This window comes from Trachinotus anak, unplaced genomic scaffold, assembly GCF_046630095.1.
Source record: "Trachinotus anak isolate AG129_WGS33_773 ecotype Australia unplaced genomic scaffold, CSIRO_AGI_Tana_v1 ptg000033l, whole genome shotgun sequence".
Taxonomy (NCBI): Eukaryota; Metazoa; Chordata; class Actinopteri; order Carangiformes; family Carangidae; genus Trachinotus; species Trachinotus anak.
The window spans coordinates 146,771-166,476 of NW_027273884.1; the positions used below are offsets into that span (position 1 = coordinate 146,771).

General features: G+C 42.1%; 4 protein-coding genes across 4 annotated transcripts; 1 reads left to right on the forward strand and 3 right to left on the reverse strand.

The window, feature by feature from the left end:
- Positions 1 to 3,964: 3,964 nt before the first annotated feature.
- Positions 3,965 to 7,036, forward strand: hmgcl (3-hydroxy-3-methylglutaryl-CoA lyase). Its single transcript, XM_071471358.1, has 9 exons — positions 3,965 to 4,114; positions 4,335 to 4,418; positions 4,627 to 4,734; positions 4,852 to 4,947; positions 5,072 to 5,220; positions 5,317 to 5,380; positions 5,500 to 5,688; positions 5,834 to 5,959; positions 6,279 to 7,036. The coding sequence occupies exons 1-9, from the start codon at positions 4,028 to 4,030 to the stop codon at positions 6,378 to 6,380; spliced, it is 1,005 nt and encodes a 334-aa protein (XP_071327459.1). The 5' UTR covers positions 3,965 to 4,027; the 3' UTR covers positions 6,381 to 7,036.
- Positions 7,037 to 7,747: 711 nt separating this feature from the next.
- On the reverse strand, positions 7,748 to 10,727 carry gjb3 (gap junction protein beta 3). The gene is made up of 2 exons (XM_071471362.1): positions 10,500 to 10,727; positions 7,748 to 9,833 (listed from the first exon to the last, which is right to left on the reverse strand). Exon 2 carries the CDS (start codon positions 9,761 to 9,763, stop codon positions 8,900 to 8,902), a length of 864 nt encoding a protein of 287 aa, XP_071327463.1. The 5' UTR covers positions 9,764 to 9,833; positions 10,500 to 10,727; the 3' UTR covers positions 7,748 to 8,899.
- A 2,978-nt stretch (positions 10,728 to 13,705) lies between these two features.
- On the reverse strand, positions 13,706 to 15,884 carry LOC139614189 (gap junction beta-4 protein-like). Its single transcript, XM_071471363.1, has 2 exons — positions 15,726 to 15,884; positions 13,706 to 15,276 (listed from the first exon to the last, which is right to left on the reverse strand). The coding sequence occupies exon 2, from the start codon at positions 15,171 to 15,173 to the stop codon at positions 14,382 to 14,384; it is 792 nt and encodes a 263-aa protein (XP_071327464.1). The 5' UTR covers positions 15,174 to 15,276; positions 15,726 to 15,884; the 3' UTR covers positions 13,706 to 14,381.
- A 143-nt stretch (positions 15,885 to 16,027) lies between these two features.
- Positions 16,028 to 19,055, reverse strand: ppie (peptidylprolyl isomerase E (cyclophilin E)). The gene is made up of 10 exons (XM_071471359.1): positions 18,920 to 19,055; positions 18,528 to 18,626; positions 18,371 to 18,414; positions 17,931 to 17,957; positions 17,712 to 17,793; positions 17,521 to 17,624; positions 17,313 to 17,436; positions 16,925 to 17,110; positions 16,655 to 16,797; positions 16,028 to 16,242 (listed from the first exon to the last, which is right to left on the reverse strand). Exons 1-10 carry the CDS (start codon positions 18,948 to 18,950, stop codon positions 16,174 to 16,176), a joined length of 909 nt encoding a protein of 302 aa, XP_071327460.1. The 5' UTR covers positions 18,951 to 19,055; the 3' UTR covers positions 16,028 to 16,173.
- Positions 19,056 to 19,706: the final 651 nt, after the last annotated feature.

Sequence of the window (19,706 nt, forward strand, 5' to 3'; positions counted from 1 at the left end):
CATATTTAACAAACAGCTCTAAGTTGTGCTTAGAATGACATGGTAGTGAAAAGTACCACACCTACTTCAATAAAAATAATTCCCACACTTATATCTCCACACCACTGTGCGCGCAGGCCATGAAAATTTCCTACAAAAAACACAAGATGTCAGATTCCAATAAACACATTTACTGGTAGCTCTACAGATCAGCCCATTAGCTACTGAAAACTCCAGCCTCAACAAATTTGATTAGACATCAGATCACTATCAACTAAAGCCACACTGACAAATGAGTCTTCAGAATAATCTGGATGTGATTGGTTTATGTGAAACATGGCTTAAACCAAATGTTTTCTTGCCTTTGAATGAAGCGTCCCCACCTGAGTAAATCAACGCCCATGTTGCTCAGGTTACTAAACAAGGTGAGATGTTGAGTCATTCTTCTATTTAACCTTCAAACTGGATATTACTTCAAACTCTTCCCAGGTTCTTGTATTAAAACATCTGTATCAGCCATACATTGCTCCAACCATTCCACCCTGTGGTACTCCATATACCACTGGCCCCTTATTCACAAGTTTTACAAGAGCTTGGGGATTTTATCTCAGACCATGTCTTTCATTCTGATGAGACTCTAACTAAAGGTGACTTCAGTCTTCATCTGAATAAGACCTCTTACTTACTTGTAGTTTCACCCTCTTTGTTCATGAGCCTTCTCACTGCAGTGATAACACACTTGACCTAATTCTATCTCGCAGGATAATAGTTTCTGATTTGACTGTTTCCCCTTTCACATTCGTTATGTCAGATCACTACCTTCTCAAATCTGAAGCAATACTAGTCTGTCCTCATAACATAGGTACTGATGTATTTACCACTATACAAATTGGTCTATCAACTTTAAATGCTCTTGGTGAGCGATTGCTGGTGGTCCTAGCTCCTCTCACTTGAACAGAGGTCTGTCTAGTCTCCTTGATTCAGTTGCTGCTCTTACAAATAATACTTCAGGAGATTGGAGTGTAAATGGAAAAAATCTAGATTGCTGCTACCTCCAATGGGATGAGTGTGTTGTGTTACAACCTGCTAGAGCAACATATTTCTCTCAATCAGGGACAATAAAAAGAATCCTAGATTTCTTTTTGACAGTGTGGCCAAACTTCCTCAAAAGCAGCCACCTCTTGGCTGCTCACTCTTAATGATTCATGATTTTCTGGACTTTTTCTGCAACAAAATACATGAGATTAAATACAAAATGAGTTTCTCGTCTCCAGTTTTTTTCGGCAGAACCGATCATGTTGAGTCACAGTTTGAACAAATTTTGAGACTAATATATCTGGAATCAATTGTCTAAGTTGGTGTTGGCTTTAAAACCTGCCTGCATGCTTAACCCTCTATCAGCTATGCTTTCCACAGATCTCTGGCCAGTTTTGAGAGCCACTATACTATATATTGTTAATATATCACTTAAGTCTGGTATCATCCACATTAGCCTTTACACTGCTGTGGTTAAACTGTTACTTTTAAAAAAACTGTCGTCATCAAGGGTCCTTTAATCTCTCTAACCTATTCTTTTCAAAAGTACAAGAAAGAGTTGTGCCTCAGCAGCTTTCCCTCCACACATCCAACAGGAATCTTTCTGAACCTTTTCGATCTGCTTTCAGTTACTCAACCAGCACTCCACTTTAATATCCACTGCTTACTATGGATTCAGATTCCACTTTTGTGCGTCTCTTATTCGATGCAGTTTTGGTACCATTGATCAGTGCATACTTTTGTTATATTTGGCAAGTACCCCAGGGCTGTCTTCTTGGCCCTTTGCTGTTCTCTGGGCCAAATTATACGCAGTCATGGAATTAATTCCCACTGTTACGCTGATGATACTCAGCTGTATGTGCCTGGAAAAGTGAATGGCACTTCTCATATTATCGAATTAGAGACTTCTTGGCTGCAGTGAAAAGCCGGATGTCAAAAAAATTGTTCTTGTCCTTCTAAATTCAGATGAAACTGAGACACTGGTCATTGGCCAGGCCCAACATAGACACCAGTTTATACAAGTGATAGCAACTCTCAACAACTGTGTGATTTCTCTAAGCATGAGAGCCAAGAACCTCGGTGTTACTTCTAATCCCACCCCCTCCTTTGATCAGCACATTAAAGACTGTCTTTTTTCACTTATGTAACATGGCTAACATTCGGTCTTTTCTGTTTATGGCAGATGCTGAGACCCTAATTCATGCCTTTGTGTCATCCAGACTCTTGTTTTCTGGCCTGCCACATGCTTGTACTATGAGTCTTAAAATTATTCAGAATGCTGCGGCAAAAGTTTTAACTAAATCCAGAAAGTTTGACCATATTACACCAATTTTAGCTTCTCTTCATTGGCTCCCTGTCCATGTCAGAAGCGACTTTAAGGCGCCCCTTTATATCTGTCTGATCTCCTTAAACCTTTTATTCCGTCTCCTTCTCTTCAGTCTCAGAACGCAGAACTTCTGTCTGTCCCCGGAGTTAAAAAAGATGTGTCTCTCTCCCTCTCTCTCTCTCTCTGTGTCCCCCAGATGTTCTCTTCCCCGTCCTCTCTTTTCTCTCTGGCTCTGTGTGCTGGACCATCGGACGTCCTGGGTCCTCTCACCCTCTCTTGGCTGTCGGTGCCTCACTCCAGATGTTTTGGATCTTGATTTTTTCATCCTCCAGAAGTCCCAGCCTCCTCCTTGTCCCTCTCTCTCCCTCTGTGTATGTGTTTCCCTCTCCTGGATGTGTGAATGATGTGCTTCGCTTGTGTAGTCTGTCCTCTTTCCAGGTCTTCATGGTGGAGAGGAGGTTGTGTGGCCAATCTAATCTGTTTGGTGGCACCTGAAGGAGTTTCAGTCCATACTGTGAGCCCTGCATTCAGATTTTTGGGCCATATATATGAAATTTATCCGATTCAGGTTAATTTCTAGAAAAAGTACATTTGACATGAACATTAGCAGTAATGTTTTTTTTTTGGAAGAAAAAAATAGTGTGTCTATTTGCTAAAGCCACATCAACAAAGGGTGAAACCAAAACATTGGCTTAAAGGTTGCAGTTTGTCACAGCACTGGGGCTCTACATGAACACAAAATGATCCGCTGGCATTAAAACAGTTTTGGTTATTCTCTCTGATTTGAAGTGGGTGGGCCTCTGTTAGACAAAGCCGGTCTGGAATTAGGTAAGCATCAAGAGGCACATCCATAAATACAAATAATACATGATAACGTTTTGGGCACACCCTGCCTGAGTACCTGATGGAGCTGACCCTCCTCGACTATCGGCCCTCTGAGATCGCTGCTGCCTCCCTGTGTCTTAGGACTTAGCACTTTAGTCTTGGTTTCGGGCTCCTGATAGCCTACTGTGCATTTGGGCTTAGTTTCACACTGTCATGGTTAACTTGGAAAAAAAGAGCTGTCATTAATGTTACTACAAACACCTGTGCCTTTCTTTGTTGGGCAGGTCAAAGTGATATGGCGTAAAAGAAATACACAACCAAGATCATTTGTAACGTTAACTTTAGTTGTTGCTTGTTTTATCATGAATGGTATAATTCCAAGGTCTAGGCCCCTGCTGTCCGGGCCCCTAGTCTTTGGAACAACCTACCAAAGGACTTGCAGAGTCAGCTGTTTTATCTCATTTCTTAAGACACATTTTTATTAAAAAAAAAGCTTTTAATGTGTGATGTCTTTTTCATTTTTATTTATATTTCACCTTGATTTGTTCGGGTGTTTTATTTAAATTAGTTGGGATGCTTTATATTTGACTCATGCGAAGTACTTTGTTACTTGTATTGAAAAGTACTATGAAAATAAAGTATTATTATTACTATTATTATTATAAAGAAATACTTTTCAGGCGCTTTAAATGTACTTCTGTAGCGGGGTATCTGGGCACAAAGAACATATATGGTTAAGTTTAATTTCACCTTTCACCTCCAGTAGATGGCGCCATCGCGGTTCTCTCATCAGCTGTGAGGCTCCGCCGCTTCACTGCGCTCCTGAGGAAGAAGTGACGTCAGAGCAGAGGCCGAACCATCATGGCGGCCATCATGAGGGTTGTCAACAGAAGCGCCTTGAGTTCTGCAGTGGGTCAGCAATACCTGGCGTTCAGCTCCGCAGCAAAGGTGAGAGCAGCGAGTTTCCTTTTGTCTGCCAGCGGGTCGTAGGGTGAACGTTTGTCCAGCAGCAGCCCGGACAGCATGAGCTCGTCAGGCCGCCGTCGGCGTCCTCTACGGTTCAGAGGGAGGCTGTGGTGTTAGCAGGCTATTTCTTATTGAACACTTAAAGCTAGTTTACCTCTGTGCTTAATGTGTGTGTTTAATGTGTGTGTGTGTGTGTGTGTAGGCTGGCGTGAGAGCGGGTCAAGCTCTTCCGGAGAAGGTGAAAATAGTGGAGGTGGGACCCAGAGATGGTCTTCAGAATGAGAAGGTAACTTTATGTAAAACTAGTTGGTTATTTTAATTACATAGCATCTTTTACAGGTAGGAAACGTCTCAGTGTGACGTCGACACTGTATCTAACTGTATTAACCATCACTGGTGTGTTGAGGTGGAGCAGGTGCACAGTTCATGTGTTGTGTAACCAGAACAAACAATCTCAGTTCTTCCTTGTGTTGTTTTCCTGTTCCCACTCTCAGACCATTGTACCAACAGAGACGAAAATACACCTGATTAACTTGTTGTCAGAGTCCGGGCTGCCCGTCATTGAGGCCACCAGTTTTGTATCTCCGAAATGGGTTCCACAGGTGAGACAGTTTTTCCAGAGGAATTCATATGCAAAGTGCACACACCCCACTGTGGGCAGTGCAGAAACTGCAGCACTAATTGGTTTCTTTTGTTTTGTTTTTTTATCCCAATGTCAGATGGCAGACCAGGTGGAGGTTATGGAGGGGATCTGTAGAAAACCTGGAGTGTCTTATCCAGTCCTTACCCCCAACCTCAAGGGTTTCCAGGCTGCTGTGAGTGTACTTTATACTAATACTTTATATCCAGTATCTTACACCAGAGGTAGTATGTCTAAAAGCTTAAAACTGAGCAAAATATTCCGCTAAAATGCCTTTTCCCTGCTCTCACTTACGACAGGTGAAGGCAGGGGCCTCAGAGGTAGCCATATTTGGAGCTGCGTCTGAGCTTTTCAGTAAGAAGAACATAAACTGCTCTGTGGATGAGAGTTTACAGCGCTTTGATGAGGTCGTGAAAGCGGCGAAAGAGGCTGGTGTGCCAGTTAGAGGGTACTGGCTAGCTCTTAACCATGAATAAACCTTTCAACCATTGGAATCTTAGTTTGATTCTTGCATGAGTCTCATCTACATTTCTTGTTGTCACAGATACGTGTCATGTGTTCTTGGATGCCCGTATGAAGGCAAGGTGGCACCTGAAAAAGTTGCACATGTAAGTTCTCTATTGGTACATGTTTACATTATGTAAACTGGCAAAAATCGTCTTTTGCCAAAACTACAAATAACATTAGTTATGTTCACGCAAGCTCAAGCCTGGCCTCTGTCTTGCAGGTAGCGAAGCGTCTGTACTCAATGGGCTGCTATGAGATCTCTCTGGGTGACACCATTGGAGTGGGGACTCCAGGTAGCATGACTCAAATGTTAGAGGCGGTGAGCAGAGAGGTGCCAGTCAGTGCCCTGGCAGTGCACTGCCACGATACCTATGGCCAGGCCCTGGCAAACATCCTTGTAGCCTTACAGGTCAGTCATGATTCTGGTTATTTTAAGCCCACCTGAAAATATCTTTGAATAAAGCAGATGGTATGATAATGATGATTTGCAGGTGATTAATCCGTTATTAGAGCAGTGTTAACTTACAGAGGTAAATATTGTCTTTGTTTTGCAGATGGGAATCAATGTGGTAGACTCGTCAGTAGCTGGACTGGGTGGCTGTCCCTATGCCCAGGGGGCTTCTGGGAATGTTGCTACTGAAGATGTAGTCTATATGTTGCATGGACTTGGAATTCAAACAGTAAGAAGCCAAACTTTTGTTTCTCTTTCCGCTGTCTTTTAGTTCCTTATACAGGAGAGATTACAGATACAACACTGGCTATTGTGTTTAGTGACATAAAAATTAAGGAAGTAACTGACTTAACTTATTGGTCTTTCTTTTGTGTGTTAGTTATTAATCTACTATTAAACTTTTAAATTTCCTTTCACCGTTGGACAAACAAATGGACCGAAGTCAAACATATTTTAGTTAGCAGTTCTTAGTTAGCATTATTGTGTATAATGTGAGTTCCTCCTGAAATGCAGAAGTTTGAGCCTTTGACTTTCTGCCCTCACCTCAGGGAGTGGACCTCTCTAAGCTGATGAATGCTGGAGCTTTCATCTGTCGAAGCCTCAACAGAAAGACCAATTCCAAAGTGGCCCAGGCCACCTGCAAACTGTAATCCACAGACTGTACGCTGCAGCATAACCATGTAAGCTGGAGCCATCATTCTCTCTATGTACAGTTCTCACCATTTTAAGTTTGGTTTGGTTTGTCATCTACCGGTATGGGAATTATATTTTAATGTTTGGATTGTACTGACCAGACTCTCTCTTAAAAAATGAAATGTCAGATTAGATATTCACTACATGATAGCGTAGCTGGAACAGTGCCTTATGTAAAATCAGTCTAATCATACAGAATCTGTCTGTCTAAAGCCTTTCTATTACTTTCTGGCCAGTGGCTAAGCCAAAGTGAAAAAATCTTTTTTTTTTCTTTTTTTTTCTAATGATAAATCAACCTGTAAAAATTTCCCAGAGATGGATAAACTCACTGTTGATGTCAGAAAAGACAGAAGTGTTGTTTTGATTTCTGATCATCCTCTGTATGCTGTGATCACTGTCTTCAAATTGATGATCTATTTGGGAGCATCTGTGGAGACCATCAGTTGGATATTGTGCTGGTCTGTGAAAAATAGGGATGTGCTGTATTCCACTGATTTTTTTTTTTTTTTTAACATATGTAGGATTTCTAGTTTTACTTGTTTAATATTTATTTTAATATGCCTGTACATATCAAACAAGATTGAGTTTTAAAAAATAAACACTATTTCATAAATGAAATGTGTCATTGATGTAACCTTTTCAACAGTATAATGAATCTACAGGGTCTGGATCTGAAAACATATAGGCAGCATAAGTAGATACATGGTGTCAGACTTGTTTGTTACTTTAACTTTGCATTTGTAACATCCGTCCTTCACAATCTTGATGCAACATCTATAAAACATCAGTTTTATAGATGTTGCATCAAGATTTAAAGCCATCATTGGCCATGTATGGTACTAAAGTGAGAGCTAATCATAAACAATCTCCATAGTGACTTTACAGTTTGTTGCGGAAATGATTCAGAATAAACAAAAACCGTTTTCTTTGCCGCACCTTGGGGAAACCTGATTGACAAGTCCAACGGGCAGATTGAGATTCTTAAGTGGGGCTCTGCAACACCTAAAGAAACAAACATCATGTGTATCACAGACAGGAAAATAGCCTGTCATGATGATTCACAGCAAATTCAGATGATTAATGGTTAATTGGCATGTAAGCCTGCCGATAGTAAGGCAGGAAATTTTGTCACGAGTCAATAGTGGAAAAATTGAGCTCCTTGCATAATGTTCAGATAGTATGATTGGAGTAAAAAAATGTGTTGTATTACCTTCAGACAGAATAATTATTTTTAGCAAGCTAGCAGTGGTCCTAATGATGTTTTAAAGTATTTGCTAAACTGTGTATAAATCTGAAACAATTTTCCAAATGGGAACCATAAAAATCACAAGGTAAACAGCCTTTACTGTTAAAACTCCAAACAGAAACACAGGTTCAATAAACTTACATTTAATTTATACAAATGTATAAAAATATTAACAACAAGTGCAGAAAATACATTTTCTCCTGATGTCCACAGTGGATGATTAGTGACTCAATATTGTGTAATAGTTCAATGAGCCATGTGTTTGTTCTCCACTGTATTTCAGCTCTACCAACACAGAGTTAAACAGCAGCATTCCTTTCGCCTTATTTAAATCAACAGTGCTCTTGGATCAGGCGAGGTTGTATACAAGCATGTCAAAGCACAGGCAGTCTATGTACAACATGTGGCTGTGCAGCATAAACCTGAGAGCAAGCAAATGCCTGCAGAGATAAGGAAATATACGAATAATATATGCATTTAGTTGCTGCAATGAATCTTATCCAAGAGAATAAATGCAATAAAAAACTCATTTTGGGCCAGTTTGCACACCTTCAAGTATGACCATAACTCCACGACTTTGGGAGCATCTATACTCCCATCATCATCTACAATGCAGAATCGATTACCATTTCTTACAAATATAAGATCATCAGGACATCATAACTGTGATATGAAGCCATGATTTGAGTTTAAAGTGAATAAAAGAGATCACTGGTATGTGCATGTAACACTCACAGAGCACCCTGACACACCACTGTAGACACTGGCAGGGTGGGTGAATACCTCTGCCAGGTGTGTCCTGCCTCCTTGTGTGCAGCCGAGTGGCTCATTTCCCTCCCCTCCCGTGTCAAAACTCCAATCACAAGAAAGACTGAGTGAAACTCTACTGGAATGTTTGAACAGGGGGGAAAGGATGAAGGTGACACGGCACACAGACCTTTATTGTATTCAAAAAGGAACCTCACATATCATTACCAAATCAATTTGGCTCTACCTGACTTGTAAATATTGTGGATGTTGACTTGGAAACCAAGGTTCGTGCACTCCATGAGAGTCTTAGATGTGGACAGGGGCCCACAGGATGAATCCAGTACTGATGACTCAGCTTCCAGGGTCTGACACATACTGTAGTTTGGCTCATAGCTCTGAGTCTGTTTTTTTTAGGTTTGTCATTGGGTTAGAGCCCAAGCACTGCTGAGATCTTGATATTTGGCCTGAGTTCCGCTTTGATCATTTAGTTGTGGACAGGTTAGGAGCTGAGGCCCGTATCTTCTCTTCAAGTTTGAGTGCTGAAGGTTTGTATGAAGACTTGTATGCACCCTTGAAGTATGGAGGCTTTTCCTTCATGTCCAGCCTTGACACTGGTGGGTTTAAGTTGTTAAAGGGGTCATCGTTGTAGTCTTCATGATGCACGGCCACGTTGCGATTGCGCCTCTTCATCTTGTTTGCGATTCGTGCAATGCGCTTGGAGATGAGATAAATGATCTCGCAGATGTTTAGGACAATGCAGAGGGCTGACGCTCCAACCATGAAGTATGTGAAGACCTTCTTTTCAGTGGGGTGGCCAATGTAGCAGTCCACCTGGTTGGGGCAAGGAGACACCTCACACTTGACTAACCTTGGCAGGTAGAAGCTGTCGTACACTCGGTGGAGGATGTAGAGGAAGGAGACCTCAATGCCCGTCTTTACAAAGAGGCTGACCAGGTATGTCCACCACAAGCCGCCATGTTTCTTGCCCGTGTTGTTGTACAGCTTGGCGTCTTCACCGTGCTTGGCCTTGTGCTTGCGCTCACGGTCGTCACGGTATGCCACATGCATGACCACCATGAAGGACGGGCACGTGACAAAGATGAGCTGCAGGGCCCACAGGCGGATATGGGAGATGGGGAAGAAGTGGTCGTAGCAGACGTTGGCGCAGCCAGGCTGCTTGGTGTTGCAGTCAAAGTCCTTCTGCTCATCGCCCCACACTCGCTCCGCTGCCACCACGTACACCATCACCCTGAACACAAACACCACAGAGAGCCATACCCGCCCGAACGCCGTTGAGTATTTGTTCACCCCACTGAGGAGGGCTTGGAAGGTCTTCCAGTCCATGTCCTTGGCTGGCAGTCAGATCTCTCTTCTCTGGATTTCCTCTCTTGCTGGTGTTGGTTTATCTTCAAACCTGGATGTGGCAGAATGAGGAATGGGTGAACATGCTCTCACTGTCTATTGAATTATGGTGGTGTCTCATTTACTCCAGGTGTCTTTAAAAACAAATCTCCTTTTATTCTGGCTTTTTAAATCAGTAATTCATCTTCCAAAGCTGATACAATGTGAAAACATTTCCCACAGATCTCATTCATCAGCCCCATCTTTAATAACTCCAAACAATAACATAAAGTAAGGGGTAGGCCTCTAGCCAAACTGATCTTAAAGGAAACAAGTCGGACCAACTTTATTAACACACCCAGAGTTTATATACACATATATTTAGAAAAGGCAGCGTGTCTACTTTAGATCATTTATGCAAATATGTATTTAACTAAAGTAAACATGGTCAGTATTCTGTTGTATTTCTGAGTAGACACGAGTCTCCCAACAAAAAACTGGCTTTTACGCACAGCTTGTAGGCATTATATAGACATGTTTTCGTTTGGCTCTCCTCAGACATACAGTCCCTCTCCTGCGACCGCTGACAACTCATTAAACATATATATATGTAGGCCCATAAAGACCAAGAAACGTCAAAAGCTCTTTTCCACCGAGCTGAAACGCGAACTTAGAATCTCACGAAGCTTAACTCATCTCAGGCAGATGAAAGGTTCATCACAAAGAGTTTTTCACTTACCAAAAGAAGTATTAGTCCATAGTCAAAAGAAGCGTGAGTGCATGTTTCGGGCGATTTCACGTTGTTTTATTATCCTTTGAGTCCTTTAACGCAGAGATTTGGGTTCCCTCGACAGGTAGAGGAGCGCAGTGTTGAGAAATGCGCCCGTGGGTGGGGTTAAAGAAAGACTGAAGCTGCCTTAGATGCTTCCTTTTTTTCTCTCTCTTTCCCTCCCTCTCTTTGTCTGCCTCTTTCTCTCTCCTCACACGCCAGCGCTAGATATTTTTGCACCTCAGCTATGGCAGAAACCATCTCCAGGTACTTCCAATGGGAGTTGCTGATAGGTTTACATATGATCAATCATGTTTGGAACCAGAGAGACACTCACAGCCTTGGTGATTTGAGACCACATATGGCTCAGCCCTGGGGTGGAAAACATTGGGACCATCCTGTGAGAGTCTGTGGCACCCTAAACAACTATTTAGTTTTAATTCACAGTAAATGGGAGAATTCACACATATTGTACAGACAGGTACAGGATTGTGCACCAGGTTTTATCTGAGAGTTTAAGTCTTCTCAGAAATGGTTAAAGTGGTAAAACATATTTAAAAAAGAAGATGTGATTATGCTAATTAAAAAAGTTCCAGGGACAACAGGTTTAGCTTCATTTTTTTTTTTTTTTTTCCAGGAACAGGCCTGCCACATTGCCTGAACTTGTCTTTGAATGCGTCAGTATACGTGATAGGGAGACACACCTTAGGGTGAATGCATTGTGTTGTTGTAGGCTGTATGTCCTTAGCCTCTTTATGTTGCAAGTTTTCAAAGAATTCTAGGTGACACATTTTCTGAGATGTTTTGAGGGGGCCGGCTGTTGACAAAGGTGAGGTGGTAGGTGGAGAGGAAAAATTGTCATCATGTAACTAGAAAAATATTTATTTCCCTATTTGTCTTTGATTAATCACCTGTACTGTTCATTTTTTTCCTGGCTTTTTCATGCAACACCCACAGGAGTACGGCCAAAAAGTGTATTGGATTTCCTTTTTTCTTTATAACACCAGGCTCTACTCAGATGACACTGTCACAATTCATGAACTACCAGTACACTCAAACTCGTGCCCACTGTCAGATCAAAAGCTTCACTTTTTGTCTTCACTTTCCTCCCCACTCACTTTTGCAACCAAACCTATTTTTCAGTTTCAGTTCAATTTACAGTTAACTTTTCTTATGCAAAACTGCAACACAGTGTTTCTGCTGTGTAGGGAAAAACTGCCTGTTATTATCAGTGTTTGGAGATGAATGTAAGAATATCAGATATCAGCTTGTTTAAAATGTCCTTGCTGTGCCAGAGTTTGCCAGGTCTTGCCTGTGTTCAGATCTGCTGAATTCTGTGTTTACTTAATGTATAAAAGCGTACAGACTTGTTCATACATCACCTGTCTCAAGTCAAGTCAAGTCAAGTTTATTTGTATTGCTCAGTACAATGAAATCTCAAAGAGCATGTCTCATGCTCACAACAGCAACGGCTCCCAGACAAACCCAACTTTTCCAAGAAGACAATGAAGAGCAAAGAAACTTTTCTAAGAACCCTAACATTACACCCCCGGTATGAAAGTAGAATGAAAACTAACCGGACAATCAGGCTGAACTGAGATGTGGACAACAGCTCAACTGTCTGGAACCAGACTAAACCGTCCTCATACTTTCATCTGTGTACAAATAATAAACACTTTTTATATTATAAAAGGCTGGAAGGGTCTAATTCCAGGAGTGAAAAGTGACAGATTGCTGCCTCCTCTAAACAAATAACACACTTCATCTCACAGTCCTGCAGCTATGGGATTTTTTCAGGTACCAAGCTGCAGATGTGCTTTTCAGGAAAGGCATCTAAAGCTTGGGCATGTGAACAAAACATCTGTACAACAACAATTAGAGAAGTCCAATGCATTCAATGGGGGGAAGGGAGTTTTTTTGTTTTGTTTTGTTGTTTTTTAGCCCCAGATGAACAACTGGTTCAGGCAGTGTGCTGGGACACACCTGGAGGACTCAACCTCTGTGAGCTGCAAGTCTCGACAAGACAGAACAGCACAACAGGATAAACTTGTTGCTTTCCACTGCTGGCACCGTGAGAGGAAGGAAACATACCGAGGCAGAGAGAGCTGGGATGGTGAGAGATAATAACCAGGAAGAGTTGGGAGGGTCTCCTAATGAGAGTTATTATTGGTTTATTTACAGAACCACACGGTCAGGTTGGACAAACAGAACCTCACATAATGGATCTCACTGATATTTTCAGGACCAATGTATCACAGTGATTATTTTTAACATTTAATCCCTGTGGTATCTCAACTTTCAAGTATTTTTGGCTTCCTCTGCCGAGGCTCTGACATGTCTGCTGCCACCCACACACACTTAGGTGAACAATTACACTGCAACAACAACTTGTCTATCCCGAAACAGTGTCCTAGCTCCTATGATAATCCACAGACCTTACTTGTTAACAGTTTTCACTGCTGGCACTGTCTACTGACATAGATCTTAACTGTTCCAGTGAAAACTGTTAACAGTGGTGCTTGCTGATGAGCCTGTCACTGTTTGTGAAAAAGAGACTTTGCTGTTTGAGTTTTTACATGTCAGTCTTTATTCTGGCTGCCACTAACAAAATGTTTTCACCTTCACTATGCCGAGATGCCAGAGGAAGATATCTCAAAACCCCAGCAGATAAAGTTGAAAATATCCACACAGTGAGAGACCATAGATAAGAAAATATGTCTTTTTACTCTCACCACGTCTATCTTGTGGCACATTGCAGTGTAAATACTGGAATCCTCCATTCAGAGGCTGTATGGACCGACAAATTCCTTCACAGGGTGGTTCCACACGTCAGCGTGGATGAATCAGAGGAGTGGGAAGCTCCTCCTATGCCCTAAAAAGTACCAATCAACCTAAAAAATAAGGGTGCTGCTCATAGCAACAGAGCAATTTGTCCAGGCAGTGGAGAGGGAGGGCTTTATGAAACACATGGAAAAAGTGGAAGTACAAAGGAAGTCTGAGATTTCTGTCAAACCACAGAACTGCAGAATCAACAAATCCTTTTCTATAGACACGTGGCTGGTTTACATTGTTCCTTAGTATATTTCCGACGCTAAGACTCTCCTGTGTAACTGTTTAATGCAGTATGCACTCCTGTGTGTGGACCTTTCCTTGATCTTATGAAAATAAGAAACACATTTTCAAAATATGAAAATGATCTTTAATGAAAATATTATTAACAACTATACAGTGTACTGTGAAATATACAAATCCTGAGTTACTATGAACAACTGTGTTTCAAAAACTGCATTTCCACATCGTTGCTCTCTACCGTCTGTATGCAGAAACACAACAGCAACATAAACAACAGCACAATCTTTCAAACCTTGTGATAAATTACAAGTACAGCATTTACAGCAAGATACGAGAACGTGTGAGAGAAGGGAGAAGGCACAGTACAGTCTGAAGTAAACATTTTGAGGTCAGGCTCGAGCAGAGGGAAAATCTTACACAGAAAACCACATGTGTTTGTAAAAACCGTACTCGCCAAACCATGAAGTGACTCATTTAATTGAAATCTGACACTGCATCACACAAACTTCCTTGATTTTTCTTTCCAGGGGGATGTAGAAATTCATCTGTATACACATCTGTAAATACTCCCAAACCCCACAACAGTGAGCACATTCCAGATCAATGACACACATGTATCCTGAAGTCCAGTAAGGAACTAACTCCATTGTAGTTCCATCTCTGAGTAGGCCATGGGCTGCTGTCAAGTCTTTTGAGGAAGTGCCTGGGGACTGAGGAGAAGCACCTCTCCTTTCCAATGTCTTACTTTTTCATTAAGCCTTTGCCTTGATTCTCGGCATCTCAAGATATGGCGACACTGTATGAGGGCGCCGGTGTCTTAGGGGTGTTTTCACTTGTCAACTTTAGAGTGTTTGACTCCATCAAGTTGCTTCCACTGGACATGGTGTTGGTCACGACTTGGCGAGAGTGATTGGGTGAGGTGACACATTCACGGCACCGTTTCCCCACCAAGTAGAGAATTTCAAAAATAGAGAGCAAGATGCAGGCCAGGCTGGTGACCACCATGAAGAGGGTGAAGATTCTCTTCTCAGTGGGCCGAGCGATGAAGCAGTCCACCGTGTTGGGACAGGGCTTCTGTTGACACTTGATGAGCAGTGGGAAGTCGTAGCCCTCATAGATATGGTAGAGGAGGTAGACGAAGGTGGCGTCCACACCTATTTTGAAGACTAAAGTGAGGACGTATGTCCACCACAGGCCTCCACGCTTCTTTCCAGTGTTCTGGTAGAGACGGCGGCAGTTTTCGCCATACTTGAGCCGGTGTTTCTTTTCCCTGTCCTCCCTGTAGGCTACATGCATGACCACCAGGAGCGAGGGGCAGGTGACGAAGATGAGCTGCAGGGCCCACAGCCGAACGTGGGAGACGGGGAAGAAGTGGTCATAGCAGACATTGTGGCACCCGGGCTGAGCCGTGTTGCATTTGAAGTCTTTCTGTTCGTCACCCCATACCTTCTCTGCCGCCACCACAAAAACCATGACCCTGAAGAGGAAGACGATAGAGAGCCACACTCGGCCAAAGGCTGTGGAATACTTGTTCACCCCACTGAGGAGGCCTTGGAGGAATGCCCAGTTCATGACGAGGTTTGTTCACAGTCTGTCTCTCCTTCCTGCTGATAGAAGGCAGGGGAAGCTCCCTTCTGCTGAAACGGCTCAGACAAACTTTTAAGTATCTACCCGCCTGAGACACACACACACAAAAAAAAGCACAGTCATATCACAGTTATAGAAAAAGGTAAAAAAATAACAAAGAATCAAAGAAACAAACTGAGGGTGAACTGGGTCGTTAACTGCTCACGAATTCACGTGTTTACGCATTTTAGGGGCAAAAAAAACATGAAAGAAAAAAAGCGTCAAATGAGAGCAAAAGTGAGCGGACCTTTTATTAAACCTGTGAATTTACGGTCACGTAAGCATCAATTTTTGATTTCGTCGCTGTACGGAGATACAATCAGAAAACTCTGACTTAAACCAGCCATTCACTTTCCAGCGACTTTCAAGATTTGTACATTTGTGCGCAATAGTGCGCGTATCCAAAAAAATACCAAAAACCTACCAAACCCGATAGATCAAAACAATCGCTGCACTGCCACTCAGTGTTTTACCAGTTTGAATCATTTGAATACTCACGGTGTGGACGCTGCTGCCGCGGTCCCGAGTCGGAGCGGAGGAACAGGCTCTGGGTGAACCTCACCGATGAGAACCAGTGGATTTCTCAACAGGACGGGAGTGGAGGGGGTGGAGCTGTCGGCCTGCCGTGTCCTCTCGGCATGCAACCTGCTCAGGTGTGGCTGCTGCACTCCACCAAACACTTGTCTGGCCAATTATGTGAAGACTTTTAATCTCCCTTTTTTTTTTTATTCAAGCCCGGTTTGGTCGTTGAAATGATGTAACATATTAACTTATAAAGAGTAATAGACATCAAGCTGTAGTTTCTTCATAAAAAAAGGTGTTTATTGAAATATTTACATGATGGAAGATGTAGGTTCAAAGTACAAAAGACCATGGACACACACCTCAGATATACACTGCCTCCACACATACAAACAAGCAAGTCAAGCACACACTTCTGTTTCATTCACACATATTCTCCACAGTCTGAGATGATCACCTTCTGCTTCGGCTTCCCGTCTTTTGTCCCCTGAGCCTGAAGAGAGGAAATAAGTTGAAAGATGAAGAAATGACTTGCAAATATGATTCTCTTCTTTACAATGATTCTCCTTTTTCACTATTAACACAAAACCAGATTGATAAAATAGTAAATTGTCTACAGAGTACCACAAATTCACCTACATTTTCCCAACAGTATGATCACAGTTATATTTGATTAAAAAAAAAATCTGTATGTCTCCGATTTTTAGCTTCTTTTGCTTATTTTTATTTGTAGCTTCTACAACACCCATGCATAGTACCTCTGCAACAGACTGAAACAACAATCAGTGCATGTAATACAGTGGTAACAACAACATTTTTATGCATGTTTTGCTGTAGTGATATGCAGGCATAACAATTACATTATTATAACTCTCTTATTATCATTATCACTCTTTATCCTTTACCTCCATTGCACGGAGTACATCCATTCCCTCCACCAGCTCTCCAAACACCACGTGTTTGCCATCCAGCCAGTCTGTTTTGTCAGTGGTGATGAAGAACTGAGAGCCATTAGTGTTTGGCCCGGAGTTGGCCATGGAAAGCTGCCCTGTTAGCACAGGAAAGACAACAAGGTTTGGTTTCTGTCACTGCAGGATCTGCTAGTAAACACAAACCATGAAACTCATTCACAGCCTTCACCACACACGCAGAGTGCCCTGTACAAAATCCCTCACCTGGAGCGGTGTGTTTGAGGACAAAGTTTTCATCGTCAAACTTCCGGCCGTAGATGGACTTGCCACCGGTGCCATTGTGGTTGGTGAAGTCGCCTCCTTGGCACATGAACTGGGGGATGATGCGGTGGATACTGCTGCCTTTGTAGCCAAAGCCTTTCTCATGTGTGCATAGGCAGCGGAAGTTCTCTGCACAACATGCAAGAAAAGATACTTGTGTTGATGTTTGCCTCATTTTTTATTTTTGAACAAAGGTGTTATAATTAGGCCCTTAGGTCTCTTTTTACACCTGTATAGATTAACAGTGTCTTTTCTTATGGATGTGCAGCTACTGTATATGTTTTTAACAAAGATGTGATGCTGAAAGCACCTCACGAAACTGCATACCGACCTGCTGTCATGGGAACAATGTCAGCCCGCAGGAGGAAGCGTAGTCTCCCTGCTGGCTTGTTGCCGATCTTGATGTCCATATACACCTGAGGATTAACTCTGCCCTTCTTAGCTGGAGGCTCAGCCTACAAAACCAAATCATACTTGACTTACTATCTTAACATGGTTGGAGTCAGACACATCGACACTAGACAGAAAACCCATCTCACTTCCTGTGCTGCCGTGTTGGTTGTTTCGCCACCTGTTGCCTCCCCCTCAGCCTCCTCTGCGGTCTTCCCTGAAAACTTCTTTAGCCAGTCATCATCCGACCACACTGAGGGAAAGCAGGGTTAAAATCAGAGCAATGATTTTAAATAACAGCACAGGTGAAGCCATCTGTGTACGGGTTTTCAATAATCACCTGGTCGAGAAGAACCTTCTTTGATTCTCATGGGCTTGGCGGTGTTGACCCGGACAGTCCGTCCAAAGAGCTCAGACTCATTCTAGTAGAGAAAATAAATAAACATTAATATTAAAACAGGAAGCAACTTTTTTAACCCTTTTGGTAAACACAACTAGGCCTCACAGACAGGAAAACCCATCACTGGCATGTGTGTGTGTAGCAATATGATGTACTTACCATGTTATCAATAGCTGCTGCAGCATCCTACAGAAGATAAAGGATGCATGATAACTGGAAATTGCTCATTGCCAACATTACATTAGAGCATCTTCTTATCATTAGTAAATCAATCCCGATCTTTCTCTTACATCTCTAACGTTGTATTCACGGTGTGCATTTACTGCTGTGCAAACGTATAATCAACTTCTAAAGAAATTACATCAAACTGTTGCTCTGCTGAGTGTTGCAAACTGCAGTTAAAACTATGATGTCCATCACTCAGTTAGGTTGTGTACAATGTGCACTTCAATAATGCAAATACAAATATCTCAAATAACTATACCTTCAAATATCATCTCATGCGTTCATTGGTAATATTGCCATTTATTGGTTAATATCAGAGCATTGCAGCCTGTGTGCTCAGTCCTGCAGCAGCGCTGTAACCACTACATACATACCTCTGCCAGTTCAAACTCAATGAAAGCAAATCCTCTGTGCTTCTCTGAAACCAGAATAGAAGGCACATTAATACAGCTCCGTATCTCTCCTACCCACTGTGTTTAATGCCACTGAGGAACAGTTCCTGTCACTTCGTGGTAAAACCCCAGCTCTCACCTGTCTCATAGTCTAAGGGTATCTGGATGTCTGTGATGTCTCCAAACGGGATAAACGCTGCATGCAACACTTTCTCGTCCACCTCCTCTGCCAGACCCCCTGACAGAAACACACAGTCATTAAACATTTTAACGCTATTTCTACTTTTATTTCAGCTCATAACCTGACCTGAGATAATGTGTTTTTACAAAATGCAGTTAGGGAAAAAGCGAAGTTTACGGGCAGCGATGCTTAAAAAAAGTTTAGCGACATACTTTGGCTCTCTGTATCGTTTTCCACGTTATATCCACTTTATACTTATTCAAAGCGATAACCCCCCTCCCCCATGTTAGCTAGATACACCGGAACAACGCCATTTTAACGCGTTTTTGTGAAAAGTAAGAATAACTTACCGACATACAGCACTCGTTTGTTCGCCGCCATATTGGATTCGACCCTTCACCTTTAACCCCACAAGCTTGTCATTGGTGCAGTGAAACTAAAACCCGCCTCTCTGGTCCCGTCGGCTCCTGCGCCACCTGTCGGAGGAAACCCTCTCCACCCGCAGCCAGCCTCAGACAACAGACCAACCAGGCAGACCTACATCAACCCAGAGGGTCATTTCCCACCATGCCCCCCTGTCTCTCTCTCTCTCTCTCCCTCCACAAATTCATGTAATAATCCAAAATGTCTGCCTCCACTCTCCTCTGCTCCCCGCTTATATATTATATATTAACAATATCCTTTTTCTCAGCTACTCAAACCAAACAAAAGGCAACAGAATGATTCACACTTTAATTGAAGAAAGAAAGAACGGCAGTGGAGACCCATAATTTAGAAAAGCTGTGTCAAAAGGACAAAGTAAAAATGACAAATTGAACATAAAATTGACATTTACATTTTTATTTATTACAACACATTAGATTTATTTACAAAATTAGTTGCAGTTAGAGATTTAGCATTTCTAAAGGTAAATATCAAAACACACAAAAGTCAGACCTTGAAGTCATGATAATGATTTTTACCATGAGGTTTCTATTGCAAGGGCTCAGTGACAATATCTCCAAAGGGTAATTAGGTAAAGGAAAAATATCTGTCCCCAATCTTTCTGTCTTGAGTGCAAAAATGTCTCTTTTAAGAGGCAAACTTAAATATTTTCTTTCCCTTTCTTATGTTGCTTGTATAAATTAGGTGTCCAAA

Coding starts and splice junctions, on each gene's coding strand:
- hmgcl (XM_071471358.1), top strand. CDS start 4,028: ATGGCGGCCATCATGAGGGTTGTCAACAGAAGCGCCTTGAGTTCTGCA. Junction 4,115..4,334: donor CGTTCAGCTCCGCAGCAAAG/GTGAGAGCAGCG, acceptor GTGTGTGTGTAG/GCTGGCGTGAGAGCGGGTCA. Junction 4,948..5,071: donor TCAAGGGTTTCCAGGCTGCT/GTGAGTGTACTT, acceptor CACTTACGACAG/GTGAAGGCAGGGGCCTCAGA.
- gjb3 (XM_071471362.1), bottom strand. CDS start 9,763: ATGGACTGGAAGACCTTCCAAGCCCTCCTCAGTGGGGTGAACAAATAC.
- LOC139614189 (XM_071471363.1), bottom strand. CDS start 15,173: ATGAACTGGGCATTCCTCCAAGGCCTCCTCAGTGGGGTGAACAAGTAT.
- ppie (XM_071471359.1), bottom strand. CDS start 18,950: ATGGCGGCGAACAAACGAGTGCTGTATGTCG. Junction 17,958..18,370: donor TTGAGTTTGAACTGGCAGAG/GTATGTATGTAG, acceptor TATCTTCTGTAG/GATGCTGCAGCAGCTATTGA. Junction 16,243..16,654: donor ATGTACTCCGTGCAATGGAG/GTAAAGGATAAA, acceptor TCCTCTCTTCAG/GCTCAGGGGACAAAAGACGG.